The sequence below is a fragment of the Aythya ferina genome (genome assembly GCF_964211825.1).
Source record: "Aythya ferina genome assembly, chromosome: 27".
Classification (NCBI taxonomy): Eukaryota; Metazoa; Chordata; class Aves; order Anseriformes; family Anatidae; genus Aythya; species Aythya ferina.
The window spans coordinates 501,026-522,126 of record NC_140310.1 but is presented as its reverse complement, the minus strand read 5'-3'; the positions used below and the strand labels follow the sequence as shown (position 1 = coordinate 522,126).

General features: G+C 68.3%; 3 protein-coding genes across 4 annotated transcripts; 1 reads left to right on the top strand and 2 right to left on the bottom strand.

The window, feature by feature from the left end:
• The first annotated feature begins 1,620 nt into the window (after positions 1–1,620).
• Positions 1,621–3,210, top strand: MRPS24 (mitochondrial ribosomal protein S24). The gene is made up of 4 exons (XM_084499297.1): positions 1,621–1,685; positions 2,424–2,510; positions 2,630–2,741; positions 2,837–3,210. The coding sequence occupies exons 1-4, from the start codon at positions 1,653–1,655 to the stop codon at positions 3,118–3,120; spliced, it is 516 nt and encodes a 171-aa protein (XP_084355423.1). The 5' UTR covers positions 1,621–1,652; the 3' UTR covers positions 3,121–3,210.
• A 561-nt stretch (positions 3,211–3,771) lies between these two features.
• NPC1L1 (NPC1 like intracellular cholesterol transporter 1) lies at positions 3,772–13,283 on the bottom strand. Of its 2 annotated transcripts, XM_084499263.1 has the most exons (19): positions 13,181–13,283; positions 11,486–13,011; positions 10,483–10,583; positions 10,210–10,382; positions 10,004–10,132; positions 9,739–9,921; positions 9,103–9,217; positions 8,861–8,988; positions 8,061–8,198; positions 7,719–7,808; positions 7,242–7,432; positions 7,037–7,164; positions 6,123–6,243; positions 5,973–6,028; positions 5,753–5,903; positions 4,836–5,067; positions 4,382–4,495; positions 4,113–4,275; positions 3,772–4,020 (listed from the first exon to the last, which is right to left on the bottom strand). In XM_084499263.1, exons 1-19 carry the CDS (start codon positions 13,232–13,234, stop codon positions 3,911–3,913), a joined length of 3,903 nt encoding a protein of 1,300 aa, XP_084355389.1. In that variant the 5' UTR covers positions 13,235–13,283; the 3' UTR covers positions 3,772–3,910. The 2 variants fall into 2 exon arrangements, with proteins under 2 accessions (XP_084355389.1, XP_084355390.1); XM_084499264.1 differs by lacking the exons at positions 3,772–4,020; positions 4,113–4,275; positions 4,382–4,495; positions 4,836–5,067 and having other exon boundaries at positions 5,764–5,903; positions 6,123–6,266.
• Positions 13,284–14,345: 1,062 nt separating this feature from the next.
• On the bottom strand, positions 14,346–20,093 carry DDX56 (DEAD-box helicase 56). The gene is made up of 14 exons (XM_084499273.1): positions 20,033–20,093; positions 19,792–19,950; positions 18,377–18,537; positions 18,100–18,270; positions 17,198–17,288; positions 16,841–17,085; positions 16,372–16,494; positions 15,675–15,791; positions 15,481–15,575; positions 15,281–15,354; positions 15,104–15,193; positions 14,904–15,009; positions 14,665–14,762; positions 14,346–14,561 (listed from the first exon to the last, which is right to left on the bottom strand). The coding sequence occupies exons 1-14, from the start codon at positions 20,078–20,080 to the stop codon at positions 14,481–14,483; spliced, it is 1,659 nt and encodes a 552-aa protein (XP_084355399.1). The 5' UTR covers positions 20,081–20,093; the 3' UTR covers positions 14,346–14,480.
• Positions 20,094–21,101: the final 1,008 nt, after the last annotated feature.

The following is a 21,101-nucleotide window of genomic DNA, read 5'->3' as shown; positions in this document are numbered from 1 at the left end:
AGGACATGGGGGGGATGGGGGACCTTGGGGGCACTTTGGGGACATTGGGACATGGAGGGGGCAAGGGGAGGTGATGGGGGGGGGGCATGGGGACATTGGGGGGGCTGGGAGAGGCCTGGGGGGGGTCAAGGGGACATGGGGGGCACTGGGGGGGGACAAGGGGACACTCTGGGGACATGGAGGGACTGGGGGGCACTGGGGGGGGATGGGGGAGGACGAGGGGCGGTGATGGGGAGGCTGGGGGGAATTTGGGGGGGGGGCGAGGGGACACCGGGGGACATGGGGGGGGTCACAAGGGGACACCAGGGGGGCATGGGGGGGGTTGGGGGCACTGGGGTGACAAGGGGGGGGCACTTTGGTGTGCGGGGGGGGGCAAGGGAAGTGATGGAGACGTTGGGGACATGGGGGGGGAAGGGGACACCGCGGGACGTGCCGGGGGGGCAGTGTCCCCCCCCCCCCCGCTGCCCACAGTCACGTCCCCTCGGAGCCCAAAGCCACCGCGGGGCGGGGGGGGGCGGGGGGGTTACGGGCAGGGGGGCACGGGGGGGGTGGGGGGGTGGGGGGGGGCCGCCCCCTTCCTGTCCCTGTCCCCTGCGGGCACAAACCTCAGCCCCCCCGGCCCCCCCCCGCCTTCCGGGGTGCTGGGGGGACCTGGCCTGTGGGCAGCCCAGTGCTCCCAGTGCTCCCAGTGCTCTGTGTCCCCAGCTCCCAGTGCCCCCAGTGCTCCCAGTACTCCGTGTTCTCAGCTCCCAGTGCCCCCAGTGCTCCCAGTGCTCCCAGTGCTCTGTGTCCCCAGCTCCCAGTGCTCCATGTCCCCAGGTCCCGGTGCTCCCAGTGCCCCCAGTGCTCCCAGTACTCTGTGTTCTCAGCTCCCAGTGCTCCCAGTACTCTCAGTGCTCCATGTCCCCAGCTCCCAGTGCTCCCAGTGCCCCCAGTGCTCCCAGTACTCTGTGTTCTCAGCTCCCAGTGCTCCCAGTACTCTCAGTGCTCCATGTCCCCAGCTCCCAGTGCTCCCAGTGCCCCCAGTGCTCCGGGTCCCCAGCTCCCAGTGCCCCCAGTACTCCGTGTTCTCAGCTCCCAGTGCTCCCAGTGCTCCCAGTGCTCCCAGTGCTCCGTGTCCCCAGCTCCCAGTGCTCCCAGTGCCCCCAGTGCTTTGTGTCCCCAGTTCCCAGTGCTCTGTGTCTGCAGTGCTCCCAGTACCTCCCCAGTGCACCCAGTGCTCCCAGTTCCCTCAGTACTCCCAGTATCCCCCATGCTCTCCATACCCACAGTGCCCCCAGTGCTCCCAGTTCTCCCAGTGCCCTCAGTGCTCCCAGTGCCCCGAATGCCCCCAGTGCTCCATGTGCCCAGCTCCCAGCACCCCCAGTGCTCCCAGTAGCCAGTACCCTCAGTGTCCCCAGTGCTCCCAGTACCCCCAGTACCCCCAGTGCCCCCAGTACCCCCAGTGTCCTCCAGTACCCCCGGTACTCCCAGTACCCCCCAGTACCCCTAGTACCCCCCAGTGCTCCCAGTACCCCCAGTTCTCCCAGTACCCCCCAGTACCCCCAATACCCCCCAGTGCCCCCAGTACCCCCAGTGCCCTCCCGGCCGCCAGGGGGCGCTGTCCCCTCCCTCAGGCCCCGCCCCCTCCCCAGGCCCCGCCCCCTTCCAAGATGGCGGCGGCCGCGGCCGCCCTGGCGCTGAGGGTGAGCGCGGCGGGGGGCGGGGGGGACACCGGGGATGGGGCATGGGGACATGCGGGTGGGGACACCGGGTATGGGGACACCAGGTATGGGGACACCAGGGACACCGGGCATGGGGACAGCGGGTACGGGGACACTGGGGGCACTGGGGACACCAGGTATGGGGACACCAGGTGTGGGGACATGGGGTGCAGGGCATGGGGACACTTTGGGTTCTGAAGAAACCAGTTACGGGGACACCAGGGACATGGGGCATGGGGACACGAGGAGTGGGGACACTTAGGGGTATAGGGACACTGGGTATGGGGACAGCAGGGACATGGGGACACTGGGTATGGGGACACATAGGGGTGTGGGGACATGGGGCATAGGGACAGCAGGTATGGGGACACTGGGTATGGGGACACTTAAGGCTCGAGACACCAGGTATGGGACACGTAGGGGTGTGGGGACACCAGGGACATGGGGACATGAGGTGCGGGGACATTTAGGGGTATGGGGACACCAGGGATATGGGGCATAGGGACAGTGGACAGCGGACGCACATGGGGCACTGAGTGCTTGGGGCTCTGGGGACACCAGGTATAGGGGACACTGGGTATAGGGGACAGCAGGCACAGGAGCCTACGGGGACACCGCCTACGAGTAGTGGTGGCCCTGGGGACCCCGCCCGAGCTGTCCCAGGACACTGGGGGGACCCCGGGGCCACCTTGTGCCCCTCACCCCCTCCCGCCCCAGCAGGCGGCGCCCCGCGGCGTCCCCATCCTCGGCCACGTCCCCGTCCTCACCGCCGCCCGCCACCTCCACACCACCCCCGCCTGCCTCAAGGTAAGCACCGCCGGCGGCGTCCCCGTCCCCACGGCCCTCGGGGACCACCCCATGGCCCTCAGGGACCACCCCACGGCCCTCGGGGACCGTCCCCGCTCTGATGCCACCTCCCCCGGCAGACGCGGGCGGCGCGGGTGCGCGTGGGGAAAGGGGACAAGCCGGTCACCTACGAGAAGGCGCACCCGCCCCACTACATCGCCCACCGCAAGGGCTGGCTGTCCTTGCACACCGGTAAGTCACCGCGGCACCCTTGGGCGACAGGGTTGGAGACGGGGGCGGGGGGGGAGGAGCGGGACGTCCGACCGCGTCGCCCTCTTCCCTCGTAGGAAACCTGGACGGGGAATTGGGGGCGGCGGAGAGGACGGTGGAGGACGTCTTCCTGCGCAAATTCTTCCACGGCACCTTCCCCGGCTGCCTGGCCGACGAGGTGGTGCTGAAGCGGCGCGCCAACGCGCTGGTGGGCTGCCTGCTGCTGCTGCCACACCTGGCCCCCGCCAAGCTCTGCTTCCTGGTGGGCTACGCCGAGACCCTCCTGTCCCACCTCTACAAGTGCCCCGTCCGCCTCGAGGTGCAGACGGTGCCCGCCAAGGTGGTCTACAAGTGGTTGTAGGGCCGGCCCCGGGGGGCTCGGGGTGGGGTTGGGGGCGGTGAGGAGGAATAAAACGAGGCTTCGTGCTCCCCCGGTGAGGGTCTTTGAGGATTGGGGTCTTTGGGAAGTCTGGTTTCTACCATGGCCGTGTGTCCTGTGGGGTCTTGATCTCCTGGGCCCTGTCCCCATTTTGCCCGTGTGCCCCACGGGGCCTCGATCTCTTGGGGACCTCCTGTGGCCCACGTGCCCAGCACGGTTGTGTCCCCACGCTGCCCTTCAGCCCCATGAAGCCCTGTCCCCAGGACACCCGCGTGTCCTGTCCCCAAAATATTCTTGTGTCCTTGTCCCCGTTACATCCATGTGCCCCAGGTGGCGTTGTCCCCAACATCTCCATGCATCCCAGGTGGCCCCGTCCCCACCACACCCGTGTGCCCCACAAGTCCTGTCCCCAAGATATCCGTGTGGCCGTGTCCCCAGCACGTCCGTGTGTCCCATCCCCGCGTTTCCTGTCCCCATGTGGCCCTGTCCCCACACTGCCCCACCCCCGTGCCACCTGTGTGCCCCACAGGACCCTGTCCCCGTGATGCCCCGTGCCACCCCGCATGTCCCCATCCCCACCGGTGCCCTGCGCGCCCGTCCCCGTCCCCGCACAGACGCGGTGACACCGCAGAAGCCGATGCACTTTCTGTATGCTGCGTGCCCACGCCCTGCCCAGTTAAACCCAGTCACTGGCTCTGAGAAAACCAGTTTAAATACGACCGCGGTATAAAAAGCAGCAGCAGGACGGGGCACGGTGGGGGATGGCGGGGGCTCAGCACCGCTGGCGCACCGAGCCCTCGAAGCAGGGGTTGCCCAGGGCCAGCCCCGTGTCCGGCCCCGCGCTGCCCTTGCTGTCCCCCGGTGTCGCCCGGGGACTGGGTCCTGCGGGGAAATAACGGGGTCGGTGCCGTGTCCGTGCCCTCCACCACCCCGCTGTCCCCCCGGTGTCACGGCACCGTCCCCCGGGGCCTTACCCATGTAGCTGAGGAGGACGGGGAGGAAGACGAGGCCGTGCGCCAGGCCGGCGAGGGTGATGATGAGGTTGAGGCGGAAGAAGAAGATCTGGATGAGCTGCGCCTTGGCGAAGGCCAGCACCACGATGCCCGGCAGGTTGGTCATGGCCACCCCGGCCACCACCTGCGGCCACGACAGGGTCAGTCATCGTGACCGGGTTGTCCCCTCCCCGCACCCGTGGGTGACCGGCAGCACCCCGGGGTGCCCCCCGCAGCCGTGCCGCCCCCACCTTGCTGCCCATGGTGACGGTGGCCTCGGCGGCGCGCTCCACGCGGGTGGGCTTGGTGCTGTGGGCGAAGGCGCAGGTGAGGTGGGACACGAACTCCACCGAGATGCCCACGGCCTGCGGGGACAGCGGTGTCACCGGGGAGGGCACCCGTGGGTGGCTCCCCGGGGCTGGCACGGTGTGGGATGGGGGGAGGCGTGGGGCACCCACGGTGCTCGTGCACCCCACGTGCCCCAGGTCCTCAAGCTGTTGTCCCCAGGTGTCCCCAGGTCCCTGTGCCAATGCAGGTAGCACCAAGCCACCAAGGTCCTCATGCCACCTTGTGTGCCGTGTCCCCACGTCACTTGTGCCACCTCCTGTGCTCCCCAAGGTCCCCATGTGCCACCTCCCGTGTGCCCCAGATCCCCGTGCCACCTCCTGCGCCCCGTGTCCCCGTGCCACCCCGCATGCCCCGCACCGCCACGAGGTTGATGAGGGCCACGGCGTTGTAGGGGATGTCCCAGAGGGCCATGATGCCCACGGTGTCCAGCAGGATCATGGTGATGGTGATGAGGGTGGCGACGCTGGAGCGCAGGTCCATGCCCAGCAGCACGAAGGAGACGAGGAAGGTGGGCACCAGGCACAGCGCCAGCGTGAACAGGCCCTCGCCCACCACCGTCAGGTACTGCTCGTAGTACACGTACGTCACCCTGCCGGGATTGTCACCGCTGCTGGCACCCCGGGGTGGCCACCGGGCACCCCTGTCCCGGGCCAACACCCCCGGAGCCCGGCCATGAATTGGGCTCCCACGTTAACACCAGTAAGGAACTGGGGTGCCCACGCAGAGCCTGAACCAGGAACCCCAAAGTGGGGCACCCAAAGTGGGGCACCCACATTGACACCCAACTGCGCACCCCTAGCTGGGTGGGCTGATCCCTAACTGGACAGGGGGAACACACCCTGGCCCTTACCTGGGCACCCCAAACTGGGGCACCCCAAAATAGGGCACCCACACTGACACAGGCTGGGCACCCCTAAATGGGCACCCTGACCACTGACCGGACAGGGGGCACCCACAGTGACCCCAACCTGGGCACCCCAAACTGGGACACTCACCCTGGCACAGGCTGGGCACCCCTAACTGGGCACCCACGTTGGGCCCTAACTGGACACCTCTAACTGGGCACCCTGACCCCTAACTGGGCAGGGGACACCCACAGTGACCCCAAACGGGAGCACCCACAATGGCACAGGCTGGGCACCCCTAACTGGGCACCCATGCTGAATCCTCACCGGCCACCCTGACCCCAAACTGGGCACTGGGCACCCACCCTGAGCCCCCCCCCCGACCTGGGGGGCACCCCCTCCTTTCCTGACCCCTCCCAGGAGGCTTACGTGTAGGGGAAGACGCGGAAATCGGGGTCGGTGCCGGGCACCTGGCGCAGGGTGCCGGTGATGTTTTCAGCCAGGGCGCGGGCAGCCCGCAGCGCCGCCGTGTACTCCTGCGAGGTCCGCAGCGGCCGCTGGTACGCCATGAACCGCGAGGCTGGGGGGCAGCGGGCTCAGCCGGGCACCCCGGGGTGCCCCCAGCCCCTGCCACCCGCCCCGCACTCACCCATGATGGTGCCGTTGGCGTCCATGCTCACCGCCGTGTCGTAGGCGCCCAGGCCGCTGTGGGGAGGGGGCAACGGGTCACCCGTGGCTGCATGGAGGGTGCTGAGCCCCACCCTGGGGACCCGCCGTGGCACCCTGGGGTGGCACCTACCCCTTGGCGCACTGCAGGGTGGGGAGGTCGTGGAGGAACCAGGGCAGGAAGCGCTCGAACTCCTCCACCGTCGGCCGCCGCGTGGTGTCCAGGCATTGCCCCAACAGGCAGCTGATGTCGTCTGTGGGCACGGCCGTGGGGACCCAGTGGGAAGCAGGGTAAGCACCCAAGGGTGCCGCGGCAGGCACCCCGTGGACCCCCCGTGGGAACAACAGGCACCCAGTGGCACCATGGCAGGCACCCAGTAGACACCCAACACACCCCGTGGTGGGCACCCAAGGGGCACCCAAGGGCACGCAACGGTCAACCAGTTGGCCCCGTGGTGGGCACCCAGTGGGCTCCATCACAGGTCCCTAATGGGAACTCAGTGGGATCCCAATGGAAATTAAATGGGATCCCATTGGGAACTCAATGGGAGCTCTATGGGATCCCAGTGGGAATTCAAATGGCACCAAGTGGGAACTCAGTTGGATCCCAGTAGGCACCCACTGGGAATTCAATGGGATCCCAATAGAGACTCAGTGTGATCCCAATGGAGACTCAATGGGCACCCAGTGGGGACTCGATGGGATCTCAGTGGGAATTCAATAGGATCCCAGTGGGAATTCAATGGGATCCCAGTGGAGCTCAATGGGCACCCAAAGGCATTCCAATGAACACCCAATGGGAACTTGGGGGGTACCAAATGGGACCCCATAGGCACCCAATGGACTTCTTGGTGGGAACCAATGGGCACCATCACAGCACCCGATGGGCACCGTTGCAGCACCCAGTGAGAACCGAATTGACGCCCAGCGGGCACCCAATGGGATCCCAATGGGCAGCACGGCGGGCACCCGACATCCACCCACCAGGCATCGCGGTGCCACCCCACCCCAGCAGCCCTCCCCCGGCGAGCACCAGTGCCCACTCACTGCTGGTGGAAGGGCAAAACTGCCCGCTGAGGTTCCCGAAGAGGTGGATGCGGCAGCAGCGGCTGGTGGGGTTGAGCCAGTCGAGGAAATCGTCCACCCAGGAGGTGGCGGGGATGGCGAGGTAGGACCTGGGCAGAGGTGGGGCTGGCAGGGTGCTGGGGGGGCCGTGCCCCGCTGCCCGCCCCACGCCCCGCGCCCCACTCACACGTTGGGGAAGCGCGTGGCGTACTGGATCATCTGCGTCAGCGAGTTGTCGTCGCAGCCGGCGCTGGAGCAGATGGCGTTGGTGCCCTCGGTCGAGGAGAAGTTGTAGCCGCTGGTGGTGACGAAGTAGGTGGGCACCCCCACGGGCAGGTACTGGTTCATGTCGGAGAAGTACTGCAGCATGTAGGAGTCCTGGCGGTGGCAGGGGCTGTGCTCAGCGAGGGTGGTGGCGCCCAGCCCTGCCCGCATCCCCAAACAGGGGCTCGGTGTCCCCAGGTGTCCCCAAAGCAGGGCTTGGTGTCCCCTTGGCCATGCTGCGTCTGCACGGCCCCACGTTGGGTTGTGCCCTTCCCATACAGGGCCACGCTCGTCCAGTGCTGTCCCCACATGGGGCCGTGCACGCAGCCATCCCATCCCCGCGTGTCCCCATCCCCGGGCACCCTGTTGTCACCACGTGTCTCTGTCCCCCGGGTGTCACCTCGGGCATGGCGATCTCCTGGTCCAGCCCCACGGTCACGTGCAGCGTGAGGTAGAGCCCGGCGAAGGAGAAGAAGAGGAAGAGCAGCACCTGGGGGCAGCACCCGGCCCCGTGAGGGCACCCCATGGCACGGGGCACCCCCAGGAGCCCCCAGAGCCCCAAACACCCCCAAAGCCCCCCAGCCCGCCCCCAAATGCCCCCCTCTCCGCCCTCCCCAAGACTCCTGAAGCCCTCCAGATGCCCCAGCCCCCCTTGTGCCCCCCACCTCCCAAGACATCCCAGTCCCCCCATATACCCCAAAGCCCCCCCCACATCCCCCTGCGCCCCCAGCCCCCCACTGACCACCAGAGGCCGGATCAGGCGGTGCAGCAGCAGCGGGGTGTAGAAGTGGTCCAGGAAGGGGCGCAGCACCCTCAAGCCCGGCCCCGTGGGGCCCCCCTTCTCCATCCCACAGCAGCAGCAGATGTCAAAGCGGGCAGCCTAAGGGTGCCACCGGGGTGGGTGGGTGCCCCTGGGCCCCCAGATACCCACAGGAACCGCACGCCAGCCCACCAACACCCTTGGGTACACAGGCACCCCTATGCCCACCCTGGGCACCCTCGTGTCCCGTGGGCACCCCATGGGCACCCCGGGTATCTTCAGGTACCCCATGGGCACCGCAGTCACCTTCCCACCCATGGGCACCCCACGCCCTCCAGTTTGCCCACTGCAGGCACCCAAAGACCCATGGGTGCCCCATGCCAACAGACTGGGTGCAGCGACACCCCGCGCCCTCCCTGGGTACCCCCCTGCCCCATAAGCACCCTGTGGGCACCCTGCGCCCATCCAAGGTGCTCAGAATACCCACAGGCACCCCGTGCACACCCACAGTACCCAAATACCCATGGGCACCCCAGGTGCACCCCACGGGCACCCCAGTTGCACCCCAGTCACCCTCCCACCCACGGGCACCCCACACCCTCCATTTTTCCCCCCCCCAGGCACCCAAAGACCCAGGGGTGCCCCACGCCAACCCCACACACATTGGGTACAGAGGCACCCTACACCCACCCCAGGTACCCAAATACCCACGGGTACCCCACGCAATGCCCCAAACACCCTTGGGCGCCCACCCTTGCACCCGGGGGCAGCCGGTGCCGTACCTCCTGCCGGCGGGCATCAAGGGCCAGCAGGGCGACGAAGCCCGACATCTGGAGGAGGAAGTCAAAGGCGATGGCCACAGAGGCCGTGAGGGCGAAGGTGCGGACGGCGGGCATGGAGGACAGGGCACCTGCGGGCACCCCGGTGTCAGCACCCTGGTGACACCGTTGGGGTGCGCCGCGGCCCTGCAGCCACGTGCGGTCCCTTGGGTGCGTGATGCCGGGGGCACCCTGTCCCCACTCACCCAGAAGGAAGCAGATGACCTCGGAGATGCTGCACAGCAGCATGCTGGGTGCCACCTGCGCCAGCACCCGCCCGATGTGCTGCTCCCGCGTCTCGCCCGGCTCCCGCTGTGACTGCTGCTGGCCGGGACGGGAGGTTGGGGTGCCCGCCCCGCATACGGGCACCCGGCGGCCTGGGGGTGCTGCCGCGTGGACAGCGGGACACCCGCGTGTCCCCCGGGGACCTTCCCATGTCCCCAAGTCCCACTGGGATCCCAGCCATGTTCCTGGGAGATCCCTGCACCCATGGGTGGTCCTTTGTCCCATGGAGACATCCCCATGTCCCCAAGCCCCGTTGGGATCTCCATTGTGACCCTTGGAGACTCCTGCACCCATGGGTGGCCCTTTGTCCTATGGGGATCCCTTGAGCTCAATCATGCCCCCTACTTCCCCCTTTGGGACCCTCCACCCAAGGGTGCTGCCATGCCCCATGGGGACCCCAGAACCCAAAGAACCCCTGAGCCCACCCCAGGGGGACCCAAGGCTGCCCCCATGTCCACGTACCCCGCAGGGATCCCTGCACCCGGAGGTGTCCCACAGGGACCTCCCCACACCCATGGGTGCTCCCACACCCTCCAGGGACCCCCAGCGGCACCGACCTGGTACTCCTGCACAAAGATGAAGATGTTGTCAGCACCCACAGCAAGGACGAGGAAGGGCACGACCTCGAGGATGATGAGGGACGAAGGCAGCCCCAGCAGCGCCAGGAAGCCCATGGAGGCGAAGACGGCGCCCAGCACCACAGCAATGCCGCCCAGCGCCAGCGTCACCTTCGACTCCACCTGCGGCAGGACCGGGACACCCATTCAGCACCCGGCGAGCACCCTTGGGTGCCAGCACCTTCCCTGACTCCCCGGCCGTTACCAGCACGCGGCGCCAGGCCGTGTACTCGCCCAGCGCCAGGGCGATGTAGGCGAAGACCACCAGGTAGCTGACGGCGAAGACGGGGATGTCCTCGCCCGTGGTGCGGTTGATCTCATCCTCCAGCGAGCGCTGCGGGCACGGGGCAGGTGAGCAGGGGCACTGGGGCACCCCTGGGTGCCCCCCATCCCACCTGCCACACGCTGTACCTCAGCCATGAAGGAGACGGAGAGGTTCTGGCTGTGGTTGCGCTGGAAGTCGCGGACCACCTCGAGGAAGCGCTGCTCCCAGCTCAGCACCCACTTGTTCCGCGGGTCGCTCCGCGGGAAGTTGTTGAGGGAGTAGGTGACGATGAGCGCCTCCGCCTGCGTGTACTCGGAGTCTGCGGCACGGCACGGCACCCATGGCACCCCGCTGCACCCCATCGCACCCCACTGCACCCCACTGCACCCCATCCCACCCCACTGCACCCACCCACTCACCCGGGTAGCCCCCGAGGGCGATGTAGGGGAAGACGGGCCCCCCGTACTCGGCCATGCAGCTCAGCTCCAGCGTCGTGATGTCCTTGAAGGAGAGCGGGGAGCTGGTGGGGACACGGCACCAGTGAGCGGGGGCTGTGCCCGGTGCCCCCCACCACCCACAGCCCGCGACCAAGCCCTGCTCCTGGCAGGCATCGCCCTGACCCCGTAGCCTGGTGGCATATGGGCAGTGTGACACGTCCAGCACCCCATGGGCAGCACCCTGACCCCACAGCCCAGCACCCTATGAGCACCCCACCATGTCCAGCACCCCATGGTCATCAGCCCGACCCCATAGCCCAACAGCTCACAGCCACCACACCACAACAGCAACCCACAGCCAGCACCCTCACCCCACAGCCCAGCAACCCACAAGCACCATGCCACATCCAGCACCCCACAGGCATCACCCTGACCCCATAGTTGACCCCCCCCCAAGCACCCACCATGCCATGTCCAGAACCCTATAGGCATCACCCTCACCCCATACCCCAGCACCCCACAAGCATCACTCCAACCCCACAGCCCAGCACCTCATAAGCCCTGTGCCATATCCAGCACCCCACAGCCATCACCCTGACCCTATAGCAGAGCACACTGTGAGCATCGTGCTGTGTCCAGAACCCCACAGACCTCACCTTGACCCCACAGCTGAGCACCCCTCGAGCACCGTGCCACATCCAGCACCCCACAGCCATAGCCTGACCCCATAGCCCAGCACCCCATGGGCATCACCCTGACCCCATAGCCCAGCACCCCACAAGCACCATGCCAACATCCAGCACCCCATGAGCATCACCCTGACCCCACAGCCGAGCACCGTGCCATATCCAGCACCCCACAGCCATCACCCTGACCCCATAGCCCATCACCCTACGAACCCCATGCCAACATCCAGCACCCCCCAGCCATCATCCCGACCCCACGCAGCGCCCAGCACCCCGCAGGCAGCCCCGTGGGCACCCACTTGACGCAGTAGATGAGGTGATCGTGCCAGTCCACGGTGCCGGTCTCCTTGCCCACGGTCTGGGTGGCCTCCATGGCCAGGTGGGTGCGGTTGTTCTGGAAGTACTGCGTCACGCTGTTGATGCAGCAGTCGGCCAGGCTGGGCTCGGAGGGGTTGAGGGGCGCGTAGCAGACGTCCTTCAGCGTCACCTCCCTGCCCTCCTCCTCCACCCAGACGCTCGCCCCCGTCAGCTGATCCTGCAGCTCCAGCAGCGCCTCCAGCACCTCGGCCGACAGCACCCCGCTGAAGTTCTTGGCGCCCAGCACCACCGAGTTGTAGGTGGCCCCCGGGCGCTGGTCCCGCGCCGTCACGATCACCTGGCAGGTGCGCAGGAAGGGCCCGAAGTGCTCGTCGTAAAACGCCTTCTCCTGCCGCGCCTGGCTGCCCGGCGCCGACCACAGCTCCACGGGGTCGGTGGTGAGCTGCAGGGTCATCATCCCGACCGACAGCCCGACCGCCACCACCGCCGCCACCACCAGCACCGGCACCGGGTGCCTGGCCACCAGCGTGCCCCAGCGGCGGAAAACGTCAGCCAGGAAGCGGTGGCTGTAGGTGCCCAAGCGCACCGCACAGCCCTCACGAGGAGCCGGCGCCGCCTTCTTCTTCTTCTTCTTCCCGCGGCACATCAAGGCGGTGAGGAAGACGAGGGCGAAGAAGCCGAAGAGCAGCACGCAGATGACCAAAGCGCCGTCGACGGCGCCCAAGCGGAAAGGTGGCGCGGGGTCGGGCGGCGCGGGCACGGCCGGGCAGGACTCAGCGCAGTCCTGGCAGGAGCAGGGCTGCTGGTCGGCGCTGAGCGCCTCGCTGCAGCCCCACGCCCGCTCGTCCAGCGGCTCGATGCCGTCGCCGGGCTGCGTGCCGTTGGGCACCAGCTGGAAGTCGATCTGCAGCGGGGCCAGCCCGTTGTTCTTGTCGCCCTGGAAGTCGAGCCAGCGCTGCGTGGTGCAGAGCCGGGCGCCGTAGATGCCGCACATGGTGTCGATGGCGTAGCCGCCCGTGGCCGGCAGCCGCACGTCCTTGCAGGAGTTGAAGGCGGCGTCAGCGTAGCGCCGGCTGTAGAAGCACTGGTACTCCACCACGGCCTCCTGCTGCACCCCCAGCACCGTGGTGCGGTTGACCATGCGGGTGACGTTGGTGAAGAGGCTCTGGTCGGGGCTGCAGATGTTGTTGCAGTAGAGGTTGGCGAAGTTGCGGGAGCAGGAGGGGCAGCGGGCCAGCACGGTGCCGGACAGGGCCACGCTGACCTGCAGGGCGGTGAGCTGCCGCAGCGTGCAGCACACCCGCGTGTCGTTGTCCCCGCGCACCAGCTCGGGGCAGACGGAGCGCAGCAGCTGCAGCAGTGGGCCCGTGGCCAGATGCGCCGGCCCGTTGTAGAGGCAGGGCACGTTGGAGGACACCAGCGAGACGTTCACCTCGGGGTTGCGCCCGCATTCGTCGTAGAAAGCGCAGTAGCCGGCGCGGTGGATCGGCGTCAGCTCCGGCGCGGCCTGCGGGGTGAGGAGAGGGGTGCGTGGGGGCTCAACCCATGGGGAGCCAGCTCGCTTCGGTGCCCCCGGCCTCTCCCAAAACACGCCAGGCACCCAACACCCATGGGTGTCCCCCTGCTGTCACCACTCCTCCGAACCTCACCGCGCTTGGCCACCCCCAAGCACCTACCAGCGCCAGGAGGGCGCCAAGCACCGCGCCGGCCAGCGCCGGAGACGCTGCCATCGTGGGCAAAAGGGTGCTGCCGGCTTCGCCCGGCCCCTATAAGACCCCGTATCCCTTGGGCGGCTGCCGCCTGTGAGGTCTTCTGGCCTGATGGCACCGAGGCCAATCAGCCGGCGCCGGAGCTGTAAAGGCGCAGTGATCATTAACCTGGATCGATCGGCACTGTCAGCCGGCGCATCCCGGCGGGGAGGTGCCCCGACTGCCGGGTGCCTGGGTGCCCCCCTGCCCAAGGGAGTGGGCACCTGAGTCACCCACGGGGAGTTTCGCACCGCTGTTGCCTACGTGTTTTGGCAGGGCTGTGCCCACTGGGGACGTCCCCGCGGGTTTGCAGGAACACCCAAGGAGGCGCTGGCGAGGCTGTGCCAGCCGTGGGAAACCCATTCTGCCTGGCACAGGGAGCGTCGGGCACCCCGGGGTGCCAAAGCGTGCCCCACAGCACGTGCCCAGTCAGCGAGGGCAAGGAGGAACAGGGCTCGCCTCCCTGCCTGCCCCACGGGGCGCTGAAACTGCTTCTGTTAACAGAAACGGGGCTGCCGTGCCCACCTCAGAGTCCTCTGCCCCACCAAGCTGCCAGGAAGGTTCAGGGCCACCGGGCAGCCTTGGAGAAGCGTCGGCCCCGATAAGAGACCAAGGCCCCGATAAGAGGCAACGGCGGGCGATAGGGGCACCGCGGCGCTGCCACCCGTCTCGCACGCCACGGGCAGGGCCGGGCACACAGGGCAGGCGGGCACACGGTGAACTCAGGCGCCCCGAAGGCGCTGTGCTGGTGGCACACGGGTGCCAGGCTCTGGGGGACGGGCGCCTGCCAGCCCTGGAGGACGGATGCCAGCGGGCGGCGGGCACCGTGGTGCCGTGGTGGTGCTGGGGTGGGGGTGACGGGTGCCTCGAGGGGATGGGGGGGGTCCAAAGCTGGCACTGCTGTGCGTGCTGTGCCCTTGGCCCCATTTACAGCCTTGGTATCGATAAGGGGGGGGGTGATAACACGCTGGCACCTTTGTCCCGCATCTGAGGCTTCCCACCCCTGCGTCACCAACCCTCCCCTGTGCCCCTGCCACCGTCACGCAGCCCGCGGGCACGGCGCTGCCCGGCAGGAGAAGCACCCCACCACACGGCTGGCACAGCCCAGCGGCACCTTTATTGCGCGCGGCCGCCCGCAGGGGACACCCCAGGGACACCCCATCCGCCAGGGGGGCCGCGAGGCGGCTGCGGTGGTCCCGGGCACAGCCCCCGGGGGGGCAGGGGGGGTTCAGGAGGACTTCGTGGCACGGCGCTTGGTGCGCTGGCGGGTGTACTTGAAGCTCTGCAGTGGGTTGGCGTTGCGGCGTGCCTGTAAGGGCAGAGAAAAGCGGCGTCAGACCCTGAAAAAGCAGGGGACAGGTGGGTACCCCCCGTGCCCGGGGGGTTTTGGGTCACAACTGTCCCGCACTCACCGTGGGGCCGCCGCGGCGGCCGGCACCGGCGTGGGACAGCCGCAGCCGCTTGTGCTTCTTCAGGTTGGGCTTGGCGATGCTGCGGAGGCTGGGTGGCACTGCGGGCATGGAGCGGGGCATCAGAGGGTGAAGCGCTTTCCGGGGACACCCCCTGGCCTTGCACCCCTCTCCCTGTTTTGGGGTCTTGTGTCCCCACCCCGCCCCGCCACTCCGAAGCCGCCGTCGGGCGCGGGACGTACCCAGGTAGTCGGGCACGTTGCGGAGGTGAGGCTTGACGATGGCGGGGTGCAGCGGCTTGTCGTGGCGCAGGACGTGCAGGTCGCGGGGGTTGTCCTCGAAGTACGTCTGGGGACGGGGAGGGGACGTCAGGGGGGGGGTCCTGGCACCCCGCACCCACCCCCGTGCCCACCCCACAGCCCCCTCGGGGTGCCGGGGGTACCTTGAGTTTCTCGGAGTTGAGCAGCTCCTCCTTGATCTCCCGCAGCCGAGCCTCCTTCACCGCCTGCTTGGTGACGGAGCGCATGGCGTCCTGGGGGACTCGGGGTCAGAGCCGGGGAGGGGACACCGCCACCACCCCCCCGTCCCCGTCCCTGTCCCCGTCCCCGCCCGTGCTCACCCGGCAGCGGTACCGCAGGCCCTCGATCTCCTCCATGCAGAACTTGTAGGGCTGCAGCATGGACCCGCCGTTCTCTGCGGACACACACGGGGACGTTCCCTGGGGACACTCCCGTGCCCCCCGGCGCCCTCGGGGACACCCCCACGATGTCCCTTGCCACCCGGTGCCCCCCACCCCGCGGTGACAAAGCCCCCCCCAACCTCCTGCGAGCCTGTCCTCGATCTGTGCCAGCCGGTCCCGCTCCTCGGGCAGCACGAAGGTGAGCGCCGTGCCGGGGTTGTCCGCGCGGGCCGTCCTGCGGGCACAGAGGGGTGCAGCAGTGGGGCGCCCGCCCAAGCACCCCCAAAAGGCCGCCCCCACGCCCCCCCCCCCCGAGCACCCAAGCCCCCCGGACCTGCCCACGCGGTGGATGTAGGACTCGACGGTCGGCGGCACGTCGAAGTTGATGACAGCGGCCACGTTTTGGAAGTCGATGCCCCGCGCGACGCTGTACTCCGGGTCCTTGCCTTTGCTGGGAGGGGGGAAAATGTGATGGGGGGGGGGAAGGGGAAGGTGGGGGGGGATAAGGGGACACCCCATGGGGATGAGGACAGCTGGGGCAGACACCCATGTGGGCATGGCTTTAGGATCGCCCTGGGCATGAGGACACCCTCATATAGGGACACCCCTGAGCGATGCCCATGGTTATGGGGACACCTGGGGCCACGGGGACATGAGATCCCGATGCAAAGAGCCCCCCATGAACAAGGGGACAGCCTGGGGACAGGGACACCCCTGGGCATAGACACTGGGACCTCCCCTTGGCACAAATCCCCCAGAAAAGAGAAAATCCCCCAGCAGGGGAACGCAGGGACACCCTGGGCATGGGGACGGACAGAGCAAGGACATCCCTGCAGCATGGGGACCCCGTGGGGCACGGGGACATCGTGGGGGGCACAGGGATCTCATGGGGGGCACAGGGATCCCATGGGGGGCACAGGGATCCCATGGGGGGCACAGGGACCTCGTGGGGGGACACGGGGACGCTGCTCCAGACCCTGGGCCCCGTTCGCTGGGCATCGCCCCGCTGGCACCCATGGGTGCCCGCTCACCCGTCGGCAGCGCCCTTGCGCTTCTTCTGTGGGGGCTGCCCCGCGGGCGCCTCCAGCGCCTCCTCGTCCGTGGCCACGATGTAGTCGTAGAGGCCGCGGTTGAACTGGGTGATGACGTGGCACCTGGGGACACGCGGGGGGCCCTCAGCACCGCCACCTCCCCCCCGCCACCACCCCAACGCCGGGCCCCCCCCGGGCATTACCCTGGGCACCCCAAGCGCACCCCACATCCCCCAGACACCCCGGGGCACCCCGTGAGCACCGGGCTGTCCCCTGCGGGCAATCCCCATCCCTCAGCACCCCACCGCCCTCCCAGCCCTTTAGGGACACCCAGCAGCACCCCGTTCCCCACGGGTGCCCCCAAAACCACATCTCACACTCCCCATACCCCTCCCTCCAGCAGCCTGGCTCCCCGAACCCCCCGCAATTCCCTCCGGGGCACCCCATCCCCGTCCCCGCCGCACGTTACCGGGAGCGCGCGGGCAGCTCGGAGTTGAGGGCGCAGGCGGCGATGCCGAACTGCTCGAGGAAGAGCTTGAGGCGGTAGCAGCGGGCCAGGGCGCCCACGAAGAGCAGCGCGCGGCCCCGCAGCAGCGCCAGCTTCAGCAGGGCGCAGAGCAGCAGGAATTTGTCCTCCTCCGTGTCGCAGCGCACCACCCACTGCTGCAGCTGCGCGCCGCCCGGCAGCCGGGGCTCCTGCGGCTGCACTATCACCTGCGAGCACCCCATCAGGGCTGGGGGGTCGGGGGGAAGCCCCCCCAGATCCCCTAAATGGTGCCCCCGGGGTTGCCGCGCCCACCCCGAGCCCCCCGCCGCGCCCGCTCACCGGGTTGTGCAGCACCAGCTCCTTCAGCGCCTCCACGTCGGGGTTGAAGGTGGCCGAGACGAGCAGCGCCTGGTAGATCTTGGGGAGGTGGCTGGGGGGGCACGGGGGGCTCAGCGCTGGCCCCGTAGTGGGGTCCCCACTCCCCTTCGCCTGACGGTGCCCACCCAGCCTGCGGGGGCACCCCAACCTCCCCCCCAGCACTGGTTGTGCTCCAAAACCCGCAGAGCATCCCATGGGACCCCCGAGTCCCCGCAGCCCAGCAGCACCCCACAGCTCTGGATGTGCCCCCAAACCTCCTCAGTGCCCCCCCCAACCCCTACCCGTGTCCCCACTGCCTCCCCTAATCCCACCATCACCCCACAGTCCTGGACATGCCCCTGGACCTCCACGATGCCCCCCTAAACCCCCCCCCCACATCCCCACAGCCTCCCCTCACCCCAGCAGCACCCCACAGTCCCGGACATGCCCCAAACCTCCCCAGTGCCCCCCCAAGCCCCCACCTGCACCCCAATGGCCTCCCCTCACCCCACCCACACCCCACACTCATGGCTGTGCCCCCAAACCTCTACAATGCCCCCTCCAAAACCCCTACCCATGTCCCCATGGCCCCTACCCCCGGCAGCACCCCACAGTCACAGACGTGCCCCTAAAGTTCCCCTATGCCTCCCCAGTTCCCCCCCCACATCCCCACGACCTCCCCTCACCCCACCAACCCCCCACAGTCCCGGACGTGCCCCCAAATTTCCCCAATGCCCCCCCAACCCCCTCCATATCCCCACAACCTCCCCTCATCCCAACCCCCCACAGTCCCGGACGAGCCCCCAAACCTCCCCAACGCCCCCAAAAACCCCTCCCTCACCCCCATAACCCCCTTCCCCGCGCCCCCCCGGCCCCCCCCTCACCACAGCAGGGCCTTGAGGTCGTCTCCGAAGCCGAAGGAGAGCAGCAGGTCGGCCTCGTCCAGCACCAGCAGCTCCAGCGAGTGCCGCAGCACCAGGCTGCGCGCCTCCAGGTGCGCCAGCACCCGGCCCGGCGTGCCCACCACCACCTCCGGCCGCTCCATCAGCACCGGCCTCGGGGACAAGGCACAAAAAAAAAAAGGGTGGGGGGGTCACCCCCGCTCGGGGACACCCCCAGGGAAAGGGGAAACACAGGGGACAAGGGGAGGGGGACGCTCACTTCTGGGCGGCGAGGTCGGTGTGGGCGCAGATGTCGGCGACGCGCACGTGGCGGGCGCAGAAGGCGGCGAGGCGCCGCAGGCTCAGCACCACCTGCAGCCCCAGCTCCTTGGAGGGCACCAGCACCAGCGCCCGCACTGCCTGCGCCGCCGCGCCGGGCGCCTGCAACCCCCCCCCCACGGTGCCACCGTCAGCGCCACCCGGCCCCGGTGCGGTGGGGACCGCGGGGATGGTGGCAGCGGGGCTGGGGGAGCTGCGCCGTGGGACCCCGCGGAGCCCCCAAAGCCTGTGGCACCCCACGGAGCGCCCCAAGCCCCAAAAAAACCCTAACCCCACAGCCCCCAGGCACCCCATGGAGCCCCCCAAACCCCACAGAGACTCCCCCCCCCTCCATGTGATGCTTTAAGAAGCCCACATGCCCCAGTTCCCCCCCCCCCCGGTGCTGGACACCCCCTGGAGCACCCACACCCCACAGTGCCCACCAATTCCCAACACCCCACAGCGCCCCTGTTCCAATCAGCCCCCACCCCATGGGTCCCGCACACCCCGGGGTGCCCACGTGGCCCCCATCCCTCTCACAGCCCCCACCCCAAGGATCCCACAAACCCTGGGTGCCCCCACTCCCACCAGCACCCACCCCACAGACCCCACACACCTCATGGCCCCCATCCCTCTCAGCCCCCACCCCAAGGAGTCCACCCACCCCAGGGTGCCCCCATCCCTCTCATAGCCCCCACCTCATGGAGCCCCCACACCCCAAGGTGCCCCTGTCCCTATCAGCCCTCACCCCATGGAGTCCACACACCCCAGCGTGCCCCCATCCCCCCTGTCAGCCCCCACCCCACAGATCCCAAACACCTCATGGCCCCCACACCTCTCAGCCCCCACCCCATGGATCCCACGCACCCCAGGGTGCCCACATGGCCCCCATCCCTCTCACAGCCCCCACCCCATGGACCCCAAACACCCCAGGGTTCCCCCCTCCCTCTCACAGCCCCCACCCCAGGGTGCTCTCATCCCCCTCAGCCCCCACCCCATTGATCCCAAACACCCCAGGGTGCCCCCATGCCCCTCACAGCCCCCACCCCACAGAGCCCACACCCCAAATGGCCCCCACATGGCCCCCACCCCAGGGTGCCCCCGCCCCATAGAACCCAAACACCTCATGGCCCCCACGTGGCCCCCATCCCTCTCTCAGCCCCCACCCCACAGAGCCCACACCCCAGGGTGCCCCCACCCCACAGCCCCCACCCCTTTGATCCCAAACACCCCAGGGTGCCCCCCTCCCTCTCACAGCCCCCACCCCACAGACCCCACACACCTCATGGCCCCCACATGGCCCCCCCCCAGGGTGCCCCCACCCCAGGGTGCCCCCCCCCCATGGAGCCCCCCCACCCCCCGGTGCCCGCCCGTCACCGCGGCCCGCAGCAGGCGGTGCAGCAGGGGCAGGCCGTAGGCCGCCGTCTTCCCGGAGCCGGTGCGGGCCCGGGCCAGGAGGTCGCGGCCCTCCAGCGCCGCGGGGATGGCCTGGGCCTGGATGGCGGTGGGGGCGGCCCAGCCCAGCTCCGACACGGCCTGGGGGGACGGAGAGTCACGGGGGGGGCCCGGACAGCCCCCCCCGGACCCCCCCCGGTGTCCCCCGGTCCCCCCCCGGTACCCGCAGCAGCCGCGGGTCCAGCCCCAGGTGCTCGAAGGCCGCCGCCATTTCGGCCCGGAAAGGCCCCGCCGCCGCCCCCTGGCGGTGTGGGGGGCTCGGGGGCACCCTTGGGTGCTGGGGGAGAAGGGGGCAACCCCCCCCCCGAGGGGTTTCCGATTCCAGGGAGGGGTTTTGGGGTGTTTGGGGCGGAGAGTGCGCCTCGTCCGCACTGCAGGACCCCCAAAACACCGCCACCCCAATCAGCCCTAAAGTACCCCAAAAAGCAGCCCCGCCACCACAAGGCACCACATCCACTCTAAAGTGTCCCCAAAAAGCACCCCCACCTCAAAAAGCAACTCCAAAAAGACCCCTCATCTACCCTAAAATACCCCCAAAAGCACCCCAACCCCAAAAAGCATCCCACTTACAGCACCCTAAAAGAAAGGCCCTCATCCACTCTAAAGGACCCCAACAAGCACCCCCGCCCCCAAAAGGCACCACATCCACACTAAAGTATCCCCAATAGCACCCCCACCTCAAAAACACCCCTCATCTATCCTAAAGTATCACAAAAAAGCACCCCCATCCCCAAAAGCACCCTCCCCGCAGCACCCCAAAAAGGCCCTCATTCAAAGTACCCCAAAAAGCATCCCACTTACAGCACCCTAAAAGAAAGGCCCTCATCCACCCTAAAGGATCCCAAAAAACACCCCTACCCCAAAAAGGCCCCCAATCCACTCTAAAGTACCCCAAAAAGCACCCCCACCTCAAAAAGCATCCCACTTACAGCACCCTAAAAGAAGCCCCTCATTCACCCTAAAGGATCCCAAAAAAACACCCCTACCCCAAAAAGGCCCCCAATCCACCCTAAAGTACCACAAAAAGCACCCCCTCACAGCACCCCAAAAAGGTCCTCATCCAAAGTACCCCCAAAAATACCTGCACCCCACAAAGAGCACCCCAAAAAGGCCCCCATCCACCCATAAGTATCCCCCAAAGCCCCCCACCCCAAACCCCCCCCCCAGCACCCCAAAAATCACCAATGCATGCCCAGGGACCCCACAGCCTTTATGGATCCCAAAATGTCCCC